Below are 15,019 nucleotides of genomic sequence, written 5' to 3' on the forward strand. Positions count from 1 at the left end.
CAGAGCTGAACCTATCCACTGACCCAAAGTTCAGAAATAGAGAATGACATAGGAACAGATTTTTCTCTGACCTCACAGGATTTACCCATCCTGTCCCTGTAAGTTTTGTTGCTGTCCCTGATCCATTCCTATAAGCTCAGTCTTAACTGCACAAGCTTGAACAATTATGATTTTAAAATGTTTGAGGCTTATGCAGATGAGGACAGAGTTTGCGGGGCAGGGACAGGACAAGAACTAAAGAGGACGGAACGGGAAAATGAGGATAGGAAAAAATTTGTCCCCGTGTTATTATTCAGAAACCTTTGGAAATGGTTTGTGAGCATGTGCAAGAGTTCCTGCTTAATAGCCTTTAGAATACTTCAGTTTCATTTTAATTACCAAAGCAGTCAGCTGAGTTTCTCAGTTCCTTCATCTACATTGTCACAAAAATTGAGTTCAATTTGGCTCAAGTTTTCTTCAGAATGGAGGAAAAAAACAGGAATTAAAAGATCTCAGCTTATATTACAACATCTAAAGAGATATATACAGTCTGAGTGTTTACTGTCTGGGCCCATGTGAATAAATATGGAAAATGTGCCCAGATGTCACTAAGGGCAAGAAAGTCTACAGGCCAAAAGGTCTATGAATTTTTGAAGAATAAAAAAAGCTTATAAAAAGCAGCAATCATGAGAAGTGACCTCCGTTCTAGCAGGTCAGAAAAATATTGAGATCATTTAGCTCATTAGATGCTACAAGAAAAAAAAATCAAATTGGAGCTCTAACTTATCAGGGAAAATCATTGTTTGAAGAAATCTGTAGAAGTAGCCAGAGCTTCAGAAAATAGATTAGCTAATTGATCCCTTATTGGAACCAATCAGTGTGCACTATACTATGGCTCAAAGAAACTAGCTAAATGATTAAAAAGGTTTTCCCCCTTCAACCTTGAGATCACCAGATGCTGGGGCTTCTCCTCAACATGTTTCTGCCTTAGCGCTAAAGTCTCTATCTCCTGCAGGTGTTATGGAGTCTTATAAGTGCTGTTCTTGGACTTTCCCTGCTAGGTGTTCCTTTCCTTCTCCAAAGTAATCAAAGCAGTAGAGTGAATTACTGGCACCAGGACATTGCTGCAGCAGTCCAAAATAGCTTGATAAAACTCCCATAGCTCTTCAAAATATAAGACAGAATCTCATCATACAAAATCACAAAGGGAAAGGGAATACCAGGAAGCGTTTTGTCAGTGCCCTTATTCTTGCATCCAGGATAGATTGGCTTCAAAATAAATTACATTACATTACATTAGGGACTTCTATTCCGCCTATACCTTGCAGTTCAAGGCGGATTACAAAAGAGCTAACTGGACATTTCCAGTGAAGTTACAACAGTTTGGGTTTTTTTTTGTTTTTTGTGTTTTTTTTTTTGTTACAAGGGAGGAGAGGTACCTGGATTAATTCTGGAAGAACTTGCAAATTGGATATTAAATTGACTGTACGTTACTGTGTGATATAACAAATAGATTACAGTTAGAGTACAAATAAGATTAAGTTACATTTCAGGGATCTGAATACTTGGTTGGTGTTTTGGGGAGGAAGAGATTATTTAAGTGGAGGTTTTGCAGGAGAATTTATCTAGGAGGAGGGGGAAGGGTTGGGTTAAGATATCTGGATAAATTTTTTGAAAAGTAGGGTTTTGATTTCTTTTTGAAAAGTTTTGAAGTCGCCCGTTGCCGTCAACAGGTTGGAGATGGAGTAGTTAAGTTTTGCTGCTTGCGTCGCTAGAAGGTTATCAAACATCTTTTTGCGCTGGGTGCCCTTAAGTGGAGGAAAGGCAAAAGGGTTCGGAGTTCTTCTTTGTCTTGAGGTGAGGATCTGGTTTAGATAGGGGGGGGCGGAGCCGTTTAATGCTTTGAATAATAGACAGTAGAATTTGAATTGAATTCGTGCTTGCATAGGTAGCCAGTGAGAGTCTAGGAAGGCAGTTGTAATATGATCATATTTTCTCAGGGAGTAGATCAGTCTGAGGGCAGTGTTTTGTATAGTCTGAAGTTTTTTTTATCATGTTGGCAGGACAAGGTAGATAGAGGGAGTTGCAATAGTCCAGTAGACCTAAAACTAGGGATTGGACAATTAGCCTGAATTGTGCTGGGTCGAAGAATTTTCTTATTTTACGTAGATTTCTCATAATTAAAAAAGCTTTCTGGGATGTTTTATTGATTTGGGACTGCATTGTGCAGCATCTGTCTATCGTTACTCCTAGGAGTTTGAGTTCGGGCTGTATTGGGTATTTGGTGTTTTTAATTTTCAGTTCTGTAATAGTGGGAGTTTTGGCCTTTTCGAGCAGAAGTAATTTTGTTTTATCTGAGTTTAGTTTCAGTTTGTGGTCTACCATCCATTTTTCCACTGCATCTAGGGTTATTTCCAGTTTTGCTGTAGTGGTGGGCTCTGATGGGTCGAAGGGGAGGAGTATGGTGATGTCGTCTGCGTAGCTGAAGGATGTAACATTTAAGTTATCTAAAGTGGCTTCAAGGGAGGAAATAAAGAGGTTGAAGAGCGTAGGTGATAGAGGTGATCCATGTGGAACTCTGCATGGGTTGGACCATGGTTCTGATTTGATATTATTGGACTTTACCCTGTAGGTTCTTGATTTGAGGAATCCTTGGAACCAATTGTAGACCTTGCCTGAGATCCCAATGGTGTCCAGTATCTGAGGCAGTATGGAGTGATCGACCAGGTCAAATGCTGCGGAGAGGTCAAGTTGGATTAGCATCATCTTTTTGCCTTTGCTAATTTGCTGTCTAGTTCACTTTCTCAATCACATCCAGTCTTCACAGAAGTCTGGAGAGTTTCTTAAAGAGAAGTATGGAACAGAAAGTTCAAGGACATGACCATACTGAACCTAATAAAAAGAGACACCCAAAGTTCCGAGCCATTTGGGCTCTTGTTTGGGATGGTTTGTCCCATGGAGCCCAAAGTGCCCTGTTGAATTTTTTTGGCGTTTAGACACTGGAGTACTGGAGAGGGTGGGTGGGGGGGAGGGTATAGGGTGGGATTGGGAGATGGTTTTTGAATTGTCTTGTTGAGTTCTTTAGTCTCCGTGCAGAAACCCCGCAGATGAACATAAGCAGTGCCTCTGCTGGGTCAGACCAGAGGTCAATCACGCCCAGCAGTACGCTCACACGGTGGCCCATCAGGTCCAGGACCTGCATAGAATCCTCTATCTATACCCCTCAATCCGCTTTTCCTTCAGGAAATCATCCAATCCTCTATCTATACCCTTCAATCCCCTTTTCCTTTAGGAAATCATCCAAGCCCCTCTTGAAACCCAATACCGTACTCTGTCCTATCACACCCTCTGGAAGCACATTCCAGATGTCCACCACCCTTTGGGTGAAGAACTTCCTAGCATTGGTTCTGAATCTATTCCCTTTCAGCTTTTCTGAATGCCCTGTCATTCTTGTAGTTTTCAAAAGTTTGAAGAATCTCTCCCTCTCCACTTTCTCTATGCCCTTCATGATCTTGTAAGTCTCTATCATGTCCCCTTCTAAGCCTCCGCTTCTCCAGGGAAAAGAGCCCCAGTTTCTCCAATCTTTCAGCGTAGGAAAGGTTTTCCATACCTTTTATCAAGCGTGTCGCTCTCTTCTGAGCCCTCTCGAGTATCGCCATATCCTTCTTTAGGTACGGCGACCAATATTGGGCGCAGTACTGCAGATGCGGGCGCACCATCGCCCAATACAACAGCAGAATAATTACTTTCGTTCTGGTTGTAATACCCTTCTTGATTATACCTAGCATTCTATTCACTTTCATACGGCCATTGCGCACTGTGCCGACGGCTTCATTGTCTTGTCCACTATTACCCCTAAGTCCTTTTCTTGGATATTTTCACTCAATGGCAGCCCTCCCATCGTGTAGCTGTACCTCGGGTTTCTGTTTCCTACGTGCAAGACTTTACATTTCTCTACATTAAACTTCATCTGCCATCTCGTCGCCCACTCCCCTTGTTTGTTCAGGTCCCTTTGTAAATCTTCGCAGTCTTCTATAGTCCTAGCCCCATTAAATAGTTTGGTGTCATCTGTGAATTTTATTACTTTGCACTTTGTCTCTGTTTCTAGATCATTTATAAATACAATGAATAGCAGCGGTCCAAGCACCGACCCCTGCGGAACACCACTCGTGACTCTCCTCCAGTCCGAGTAGTGGCCCTTCACTCCCACCCTTTACTTCCTATCCGCCAACCAATTTTTGATCAACCTATGTACATCTCCTTCCACTCCATGGCATTCATGGGGTACCTTGTTGAAGGCTTTTTGGAAATCCAAGTATACAATGTCTATGGGGGCCCCTTCGCCCATTTGCTTGTTTATTCCCTCAAAGAAGTGCAATAAGTTCGTTAGGCACGATCTTTCTTTCCAGAAGCCATGTTAGCTTGTTATCATAAGTTTATTCCTTTCTAGAAGCTCCTCGATGCTATCTTTTATCAGTGCTTCCGCCATTTTCCCTGGAACCGAGGTCAGACTTACCGGTCTGTAGTTCCCCGGGTCACCTCTCGATCCCTTTTTAAAGATGGACGTAACATTGGCTGTCTTCCAATCCTCCGGGATCACGCCTGTTTTCAGGGATAGATTACAGACTTGCTGTAGTAGTTCTGCTATTTCCTCCTTTAGTTCTTTCAGTACCCTAAGGTGGATTCGTCCAGGCCCGGTGATTTGTCAGTTTTTAATTTTTCTATCTGCCTGTATACGTCTTCGAGGCTTACTTTCATGGATGTTAATTTTTCTGCTTGGATTCCTTTGAAGATTTGTTCAGGTTCTGGTATATTAGATGTGTCCTCTTTTATAAATACTGATGAAAAGAACATGTTTAGTCTTTCCGCCACTTCTTTCTCCTCCTTCACCACTCCCTTCCTATCTCTGTCATCCAACGGTCCCACCTCCTCCCTAGCCGACTGCTTCCCTTTAACATATCTAAAGAACGGTTTGAAATTTCGTGCTTCCCTGGCTAGCCTCTCTTCATATTCTCTTTTTGCTTTTCTAACCACGAGGTGACATTCTTTTTGATACTTCCTGTGTTCTTTCCAGTTCTCCTCGGTTTTGCCCTTTTTCCATTTCTTGAAATAATTCTTCTTATCACCTTTCGTTTCTTCACTTCTTTAGTTATCCACGCCGGGTCTTTTATTCGTCTCTTTTTGCACCCTTTTCTAAATCTGGGGATATACAGATTTTGCGCCTCGCTCACCATGTCCTTGAATAAAGACCAGGTTTGCTCTACAGTCTGCCATTTCTTTGAGCTGTTCCTAAGTTTCTTCCTTACCATTACCCTCTTCGCTTCGTAGTTTCCTTTCTTGAAGTTAAAAGTTGTCACTGTGGTTCTCTTTCCCTTCGGTATTCCTACTTCAACTTTGAACTTGATCATATTGTGATCGCTGTTTCCCAACGATCCCATTACTTCCACTTTCTTTGCAGGTCCTCTTAGTCCATTTAGGATTAAATGCAGTGTATCATTCCCTCTCATCGGTTCTCTGACAAGCTGATCCATGAAGCAGTCCTGTATAGCCTCCAGGAATCTGGCCTCCCTAGCACATTTGGAGTTTCCAAGACTCCAGTCTATTCCAGGATAGTTGAAGTCTCCCATAATTATCATGTTACTGCTTTTGCATTCTCGTTTCATCTCGGCTTCCATTTCTTCATTGGTAGCTTCAAGGACCATAAATATTTGCTTGCGTAGAGCTAGTATGACTGAATATGGGAGATGAGCATAGAGAACCACAAAAAGTCCAGGAGGATACATACCCATACAGGCAAAGCAGGAAAAAGAAAACAGTGGGACGGGACAATGGACTTTCCACCAATCAAACAAAGCCACCAGGATGCAATGAAACCTTTATTAATGTCCAAATTAAACATCGCTCAAGATCTTGTGAAGAGGGACAGTCACAGCCTCTCTAGGAGGTGAATCGTAGTCCAAATCTCAGCAAAATAAAAGAAGTGAGGGGTCAATATAAATGTGGATCCTGCAATATATGCCAAGTTACCATGCAATGCAGTCAGTTTGTGAACCCTAATGATGGGGTGCAATGTGAACTCAAGAATTTCACAAATTGAAAGACAACTTTTATTGTTTATCTCATTCTATGCCCATGTAAAAAAAAATATATGTGGGGATGTCATCTAGAAATTTATGCGTATGGATGAGAGAACACAAATCTAATTTTAAGTGTGAAAAGAGATCTGAGGTTATAGTGGAACATTGTCAATTGCAGGGGCATAAGTTTGAAGATCTATGATGCTTCACGATAGATCAAGAGCCTAAAATACTCAAAGGAGGAGACAGAATTAAAAGGCTCAAACAGCAAGAGTTACGTTGGATTCATAAATTAAAAACTGTACATCCATTTGGTTTGAACAATCTGCGATTGGTCAGGGTATTTCTGAAAAGTGGGAGGTAGGAGTTTCTGTGAACAGGAGTTTCTTTGTGCTGCACCAATTGGAAATATCCACATCAGTGACAGTGAGTGCGCATGTACTACCGTCTTTAGCGTTATAAGCACCATTTTAAATTGTTTTACTCTAAGCTTGAAGGAGGAGAGCCCTATGCAAATAAGTGAGTAATACGATAATCACAGTTTAAAATTTTATCATCTAATTTCCTAAACTGTTTGCTTTTGTTTTAGAATCCGACTATTAAAGACCCTGGAAAAGCCGCCATGTGCAGTGACATGGGACCATTGGTACTACTAATGTCAGCCACCTTTTGGTGTAAATGCAGTTTGGGCCCTTTGCTAAAAACACAGAGCAAAGATAAGTAAAAGTGCTTTTTGTATGTTGAAAATAATCAGTAGCTAGATTATAGTTGATTCCTGATATGAAAATAAAGGCATAAAAATAAATAAAACAATTTTTAAAAAAGTTTCAAACAACAAATAAATTAATTTATTAATCTGAAAAGTTTTGATAAAAAATTAGATTATTTAAGAGTAACAACGTTATTTATTATAGAGTAGTAAGGAGTGTGGGGGAGTGTCAGTGAAAGATAACCATTGCCACACAAATTAAGGGTGAAAGCCATTATGATCCCTTTGGTGGTATCTGAGACACAATCCTCCACACTTAGTTAGACCTTCATTGGATTGCTTTTCTGTGGAGCTAAACTGTTATCCTACCAAGCAGCTCACTAAAGCCAGGAATTCCTCCCCATTATTGGATCTTCTACCTCATACAAGCATTTCAAGTGAAGACGAAATACATTTCTGTTCAACAAATTCCCAGTGGCTCACTAAATCTTACACCCTCCCTGCTACTCCAGACAAAGAAAAAATGCTCTAGTTATGGACTCTCTCTACTCTTCTACCCGCCCTCTCATCTCACCCGCCCTCTCAGATCTCTGTATCTACACCTGTACTGAAACCCTACCTCTGCCCATCCCTTGAGTTCTCCTTGTATTTCCTACTTCCTTTGTTCCCAACTCCGACCTTACCATGGTTCTTTATTATTTGTATTCCTGTTATTTGTAATTGCATATTTATATTTTATGTACAATTTCTTCAGTTAGATGAGAAATTAGAGAAACTGGGCCTCTTCTCCCTTGAAAGGAGAAGACTGAGAGGGGGACATGATAGAAACATTCAAGGAATAGACTTAATAGATAAAGACAGGTTGTTCACCCTCTCCAAGGTAGGGAGAACGAGAGGGCACTCTCTAAAGTTAAAAGGGGACAGATTCTGTACAAACGTAAGGAAGTCCTTCTTCATCCAGAGAGTGGTGGAAAACTGGAATGTTCTTCCAGAGGCTGTTATAGGGAAAACACCCTCCAGGGATTCAAGACAAAGTTAGACAAGTTCCTGCTGAACTGGAACGTATGCAGGTAGGGCTGGTCTCAGTGCACTGGTCTTTGACCTGGGGGCCACCGTGGGAGTGGACTGCTGGGCACGATGGACCACTGGTCTGACCCAGCAGCGGCAACTTCTTATGTTCTTAACTCCTGTTAACCACATTAAACTTCACGGTGTATAGAGGTATATAAATAAAAGTTTATGTTCTGTTCTATTCTTTTTTTTAAAAAAATTCTTTATTCATTTTATAACTGATAAACAAGTGATTAATATTAAAACATTACATTGCTAATAAAATATACAGCACTTGACATTCTTATACATATAATCCATTAAAGTAGAAATTATAACCCTTTCCCCCCTACCCAACTGTTCTATTCTATTAAAATTGGTCAGCCTTTACTCAAATACACAGGATGGTGTGAGAATCAGATTTAAGCTCCAATCAGTTCAAGGACCTTGAATTTCAGCATATTTTCAGTGACCCTATCTGTCCAAGCAGAATTGCTGAAAAAGCACATATATGGAGTGAAGGCACCTATGTGTCTTTAGGAAATAGGCTACAAATACTGTAGACACCTGCTCCAGCTACCAGCCTAGGTGACCTGTTATAAAACTATTCTCATAACTTCAAACAGTTATTTGTTCTGTGCATGCCAACCTGGATACATAAGTTATTTGGCAGGCATCTAGTACAGACACCAGATAACTTATTCTCCCCTCAAGACCAATGGATAATTTGGGCTGTTTAGCAGCTTAAACAGACAAAGTTATCTATTTAAATACCTGAAATAATAAATATATCTTATGCAGTATGGACTCACCCGCTAATGTTTTCTAGAATGTAATTCCTAATGAGCTATCTTAAAATGAACACGTCATTGTAAAATTTATTCAAACGGCAACAGGCCTGGGGCCCCGGCATCACATAAGAACATAAGCAGTGCCTCCGCCGGGTCAGACCACAGGTCCATCTCGCCCAGCAGTCCGCTCCCGCGGCGGCCCAAAACAGGTCAAGACCTGTCTGAATCATCAGAAGGGGCTCCCTTGCCACCTTGGTTTCCCATTTAAGTCCTGCCTTCCTATCGAAGTCCTAGCCCTCCGGTCTTGCACATGCACGACCAGGTTAGTTTATACTCATTACCTGATTAACTTCCTATACTTGTGTTACATCCCAGCTCCTCCCTCAGTATCCCACGATCCCTTTATCCCTCAGGAATCCATCCAATCCCTGTTTGAATCCTTGTACCGTATTCTGCCTGATCACTTCCTCCGGTAGCGCATTCCAAGTGTCCACGACCCTTTGGGTGAAAAAAAACTTCCTTGCATTTGTTTTGAACCTGTCTCCCTTCAGTTTCTCAGAATGCCCCCTCGTATTTGCTGTCCCCTTCAGTCTGAAGAATCTGTCCCTATCCACCTTCTATGCCCCTCATGATCTTGAAGGTCTCTATCATATCTCCCCTGAGCCTCCTTTTCTCCAGAGAGAAGAGCCCCAGCCTATCCAGCCTCTCGGCGTATGAGCAGTGTTCCAGCCCTCTTACCAATTTCGTTGCTCTCCTTTGGACTCTCTCAAGTACCGCCATGTCCTTCTTGAGGTGCGGCGACCAATACTGAACGCAGTATTCCAGATGTGGACGCACCATCGCTCGATACAATGGCATGATGACTTCCCGTGTTCTGGTTGCTATGCCCTTCTTTATGATGCCCAGCATCCTGTTGGCTTTTTTCGAGGCTGCTGCGCACTGTGCAGATGGCTTCAGTGATGCATCCACCAGCACACCCAAGTCTCTCTCGAGTCTGCTGTCTCCCAACAATACCCCCCCTAATTTGTAGCTGAACAACGGGTTCTTTTTCCCTATATGCATGACCTTGCATTTGTCCACGTTGAAGCGCATTTGCCATTTGTTTGCCCAGTCTTCCAGCTTGTCCAGGTCCCTTTGTAGGTCCTCACACTCCTCCCTGGTCGTAACTCTGCCGCACAGTTTGGTATCGTCTGCGAATTTTATAACCTCACACTTTGCCTCCTTTTCCAGGTCATTGATGAATATGTTAAAGAGTAAAGGCCCCAGCACCGATCCCTGTGGCACACCGCTCGTGACTCCCCCCGTCGGCAAGTAAGATCAGCAACCGTTATCTTGCAAGCGGTGCTGCTGCTAGGCCAAAGCTTCCCTCTGACACGAACTGCCCAGTCGGAAACAGAAAGCTGCATCAGAGGGGAAGCTTTGGTCTGAGCATCGCTTGCAAAATAATGGTTGCCACTGATGCTGGGGGAGGGGGGCCCGCCGCCTTGCCAATCTTACTTTCCCAAAGTTGCCGTCGATGCAGGGGGGGGGAGGGGAGGGCTGTCACCGTTTGAAAAAAAAAAATTGCTGCGTCGACTGTTGTTTACCCTCCTTCAGTGGGTCCCCCCTGACAAGTTCGGGCCCTAGGCACGGCACACTGGGCCTACCCATTAATCCGGCCCTGAATCTAAGATTTAGACTAGATTGCTAACTGCATAAATGTTTTTGGATATTGCCGCCTTGATTTCTACAACTAGACTGAGCAAAAATATTACTCACTTCACATTTAAAATCTGTATATGAATGGCAGCACAAGTTAAAAGCTTTTTAGGAAAGATGATAGGAAATCACATGCTTGTTGCATAAGCGAGTTTTTCTACTGTGGATTATACCTGTCTATTTTGCAGAGATCCAAATAAAGGTTTTTCGGCATCTGCTAGCAGGTTTTCTGAAAAATAAAAAACGAACATGACAAAACACAGCAGCATTGACAGTTGTATTTCACCTCTCATTCAACACATATATTCAGTAGCATTGATGCTCCCAAACTATAATATTCAAAAAATAAAAACCCTGTCAAAATCAGATTTGCATAGAAATATTTTGTACAAGTAGACCAAAAGAGTTTCTTAAAATAGTGGCTTCATAATATCAGAAGTGTCCCAAAAACTATTCATTTTTGAAGGACCATGCTTCAGTTTATTTTGCAGGAATGGATTACATTCAGCTGTCAGCATTTTTGGTTCCTGAGGAAGCATTTTATTAAAAAAGGCTTTGTAGAATTAGCCACTTGATATACATGCTAGGGGGTTGAATTTAGAATGAAAAGTAATCTTTGTCCTTTAAAAAATTAATAGTATTTTGGGTCTACTAAGTTTGAAATTCAAGCCATGAGGGCTAGGGACTGGAGAGGGTATAGCAGGTATCTGGGATCCTTTGTTGTTATTGTAAAAAAAAAAAATTCCAGTCTACAGGGATCTCTGAGGGAAAGTTCTACAAGAGAGAACCATATTGCCAGTAAGAAGCAGTTAGAATCATGGTTCCTTAGTTCTGTTTGAGATTCAGAATTGTTTTGCTATAAGAGGTAGTGGAGGATATACAGAAGACCCTCCTCCCCATGCATGGGGAGAGCATCTAGTCTGTGATGTGATCTTAGTCTGAAGCAGAACTGAGGTACTTTGTTGTTGTGAAGCAGTGGCAAAAAGATCTATTAAAGGGGTGTCTCACAAGCTGGTTGCAAGCCCCATTAGTCTTTAGTTTGTGTACACATTTTTACTATTTCATTTATTAGTTATTATTTTGTAACCTTCTGTTGCATGGCACACATTTGTCCATCAATATTTTCCCCACTTTTTACAAATCGCATAAGAAGTTTTTAGAACTGGCTGGCATGCTGAATGCTCTGCGCTGTTCCGATGCTCATAGAAACTCTGTAACCATCGGAGCAGCGCAGAGCATTCAGCACGCCGGCCAGAGCTAAAAAATTCTTGTGTGGTTTTGTAAAAGGGGGGAGGATATATTTGGTTTTACATTAGTATGTTTTTTTTTTTTTTTTTCCTCATTATTTTTTATTTTCAAATTTTACATAAAGTGTACAAAATATTAAAATACAATTGATAAATACATAGTATCACTTTTATATCTAATAGTATGTTTATATCTGTTAGTGCACATTATGTTTTACCTGGATTCCTCACATTCTATTGTGTTTATTATTGGATATTTTAAATCTTATTTTTTATTATATTGTTTTTTGTTCTTACCTCTGAGGCAGACCTAATTGGGCAAAACGTGGACCACAGGGACGATTAATGATGTTGTTTAGACATGTCTATATTATATGTGGTAATCGCAGGGAAACAAGATTTTATATATGTGATATGGAAACCGTATAGTTATATGCAGTATATAAATTTTTTAATAAATAAATTTTATCTTGGATCTGCTCTTTTGTTGCTTCAAGTTTCAAGTTTATTAGGTGACTTGATTAATTGCTTAATCAAACATTCTAAGCGATGTACACTATAAAATTTACAATTATTAGAAAACAATACAATACGTACAAATTCTTAAATAATGGTAAATTGCTCTTAATTTTAACATTACTAAACATAGGGTAAGGAGGGATGAAATACAATTCATAAAGTAAAGAAGAAACATTGAGGGAAAATACAAAAGGGAAATAGGTAACACAGGTATAACAAAGTAAAATATAATACTCCAATAATAAAATTATGTTGTAAAGGCATCTTTAAAAAGGAAGGTTTTTAACTCGGTTTTAAATTTTCCAAACTCTTTCTCCTCCCGTAAAAAAATAGGGAGGGCGTTCCAAGTCTGCGGTGCTGTACATGAAAAAATAAATTGTCTCCTCGTATTAATAATTTTTAATGAAGGAATAGATAGCAGATTTTGTTCGCTAGATCGTAGAATTCTCTTTGCAGAATATGGAATAAGTAACCTAAATAAAAATGCAGGGGTCTTATTGTTTAGAGTTTTAAAAATAATTATGCATAACTTATAAGTGATTCTATGAATAACAGGAAGCCAATGAGCCTTTTTGAGGAGAGGTGTTACATGATCAAATTTTTTAGACTTAGTTATTAATTTTATAGCTGTATTTTGTATAATTTGTAGTTGTTTTATTTCATATAATGCAATTCCTTTGAATAAAGAATTGCAGTAATCAATTTTAGACATCACCAAAGAGTGAATCAATATAGTAAGTGCTTTGGGACAGAGAAATTTAGAGATGGAACGAATTTTACGTAACCTATAAAAGGTAGTTTTCACAATGTTACTGATATGATCATGATAATTAAGTTTATTATCAAAGATTACCCCTAAAATTTTTGTATTTTTAACTAATTGTAGGAGAGCGTTATGAATTGAAATTGGAGAAACAAGAGGAAAACTATCCTTCCAAGGAAATAGCATAACATTGGTTTTTTTGATATTGAGTGCCAGTCTGTTTTTATCTAGCCAATGATGAACTTGATCAAGTTTTCCATTAATGGCCGAAATTTCACTTATGTTATTGTTATTTAAGGGGTGCAATAATTGTATATCATCGGCATAGGCAAAAACATGAAATCCTACGGATTGGCATAATGTCATCAGTGGTGCTAGAAAAATATTAAAAAGCAAAGGTGAAAGAATAGATCCTTGTGGAACCCCATGTGAAATCTGAGAAGGTAGGGATGAAGAATTATTGAAAATAACTGTAGATGTACGATCACTAAAGTAAGATGTGAACCAGGCTAGAACTTCATCTGTAACCCCAATAGATTGAAGTCGAGCAAGGAGTAACTAGTGATCAATCGTATCAAATGCTGCTGAAAGATCCAGAGAAATTAACAGCACCGATTGATGATGATCTAAGAAATATTGAATAGAAGTTGTCATACCAATAAGGGAGTGTTCTGTACTATGGTGTTGTCTAAAACCGGTTTGATTCGGATGTAACACATTAGTTTGTTCTATAAACTCTGAAATTTGGTTGAAAACAATTTTTTCTGTTAATTTTGCAAAAAATGTAATATTAGATATTGGTCTATAGTTAGACAGTTCATCATGATCTACATTTTTTTCTTTAATAATTGGACGGATATATGATTTTTTCCAATCCAAGGGCACCGTATGTTGATTTAAACTCTCTGTAACTAATACATGAATTAAAGGCCCAAAGATGTCAAAATATTGTTTAAGAATTAGTGGTGGTATGTGATCAGCTTTTGAACTTTTGATATTCAGAGTTTTTAGAATAATTTCAATCTCATTTATGCTAGGCATTTTGAATTTTGAACATTTAGAGGATAGTAAATCTGGATTAGTCTGTTCAGAATCACTTGAAAGTGGTAAATTTTTGAATGATTTCCTAATGTTGATAATTTTTTCAGTGAAATAGTCAGCAATTTCTTGGGCTGTAGGAACTCTGCTACTTGAATCATATTGTATTTTATTATTCGATGTTATTTTATTGAGGATGTTATAAAGAATAGAAGGGTTTTTAGCTTTTAAAATTTTTCCGGAATAGTATTTCATTTTGGTTTGATTTATTTTTGTTTTATAAATTTTCACATGTTCCTTGTATGTCATAAGATTATTCTGGGATTTATCCTTCCTCCATCTTCGTTCAAGAGATCTTAATTGTTTTTTTAGGAGTAGAAGATCTGCGGTAAACCAAGGGTTACTAATTTTACGAGCAGAGATGATTTTATTTTGTATTGGAACAAGCTTATTTAAAGTAGATTGAATAGCTCTATTCCACAAATTGGTTAAATCCTCTATTGAAGTAGTAGCTGATTCAGAAAAATCTAGTTTAAATGTAGCTTGTATTGTATCGGATGAGAGTTCCGTAAAATTCCTGAAAGAAATTGTTTGTTGCTTAGTATTAGGTTTAATATATGGGTTAACATATGTCAATGAAATCAGAAAGTGATCAGACCAGGGAACTGAACGGCAACAATCAGACTACTGCAGACCTGAATAGCTTCTCTGGTGTGTGCTCAATATTCCACAAGTGCATGCTTATGGAGTCAGTCCCAGAGGGAGGCTTCTAAAATGATCAGTGGTTTTCATCATAAAGTGTACGGTGACAGACAAAGATCTCTAAATATATTCTTTGAAAAGAAGACATGAGAGGGGATAATTGATGATTTCCAGTTTATGGGTACTACGCCTGATTGCAGAGAGGTGTTGATGAGGGGAAGGATGGAGTTTGTAAAGGCATCTTTTGCAGCCATTAGGTGTTGAAGACAGGGGTCTAGGATGGAGTCAGGTGATGGGCTTGAAGTGGATAGGTTCCCAGTTGTAGGTTTAAGCATTCTGTCTGCAATATGTGTGTATGTGTGTGTGTGTGTGTGTGTGTGGGGGGGGGGGGGTGATGGTGAGTTGGCGTCGAGATGGAACTGTATTTTATCCCATTGTGATGTTCT

At 39.5% G+C, this 15,019-nt stretch overlaps 1 protein-coding gene across 4 annotated transcripts in view; it reads right to left on the bottom strand.

Moving 5' to 3' along the window:
• The window catches only part of UBR1 (ubiquitin protein ligase E3 component n-recognin 1), a 531,921-nt gene that overhangs the window by 87,657 nt on the left and 429,245 nt on the right, over window positions 1–15,019 (bottom strand). For all 4 annotated transcript variants that reach the window (XM_033952836.1, XM_033952835.1, XM_033952834.1 and 1 more), the window contains exon 36: window positions 10,478–10,533. In XM_033952836.1, the coding sequence (XP_033808727.1) occupies window positions 10,478–10,533 (56 nt within the window). The remainder of the gene's footprint in view (window positions 1–10,477; window positions 10,534–15,019) is intronic.

Source organism: Geotrypetes seraphini, chromosome 7 (genome assembly GCF_902459505.1).
Source record: "Geotrypetes seraphini chromosome 7, aGeoSer1.1, whole genome shotgun sequence".
Lineage (NCBI taxonomy): Eukaryota > Metazoa > Chordata > Amphibia > Gymnophiona > Dermophiidae > Geotrypetes > Geotrypetes seraphini.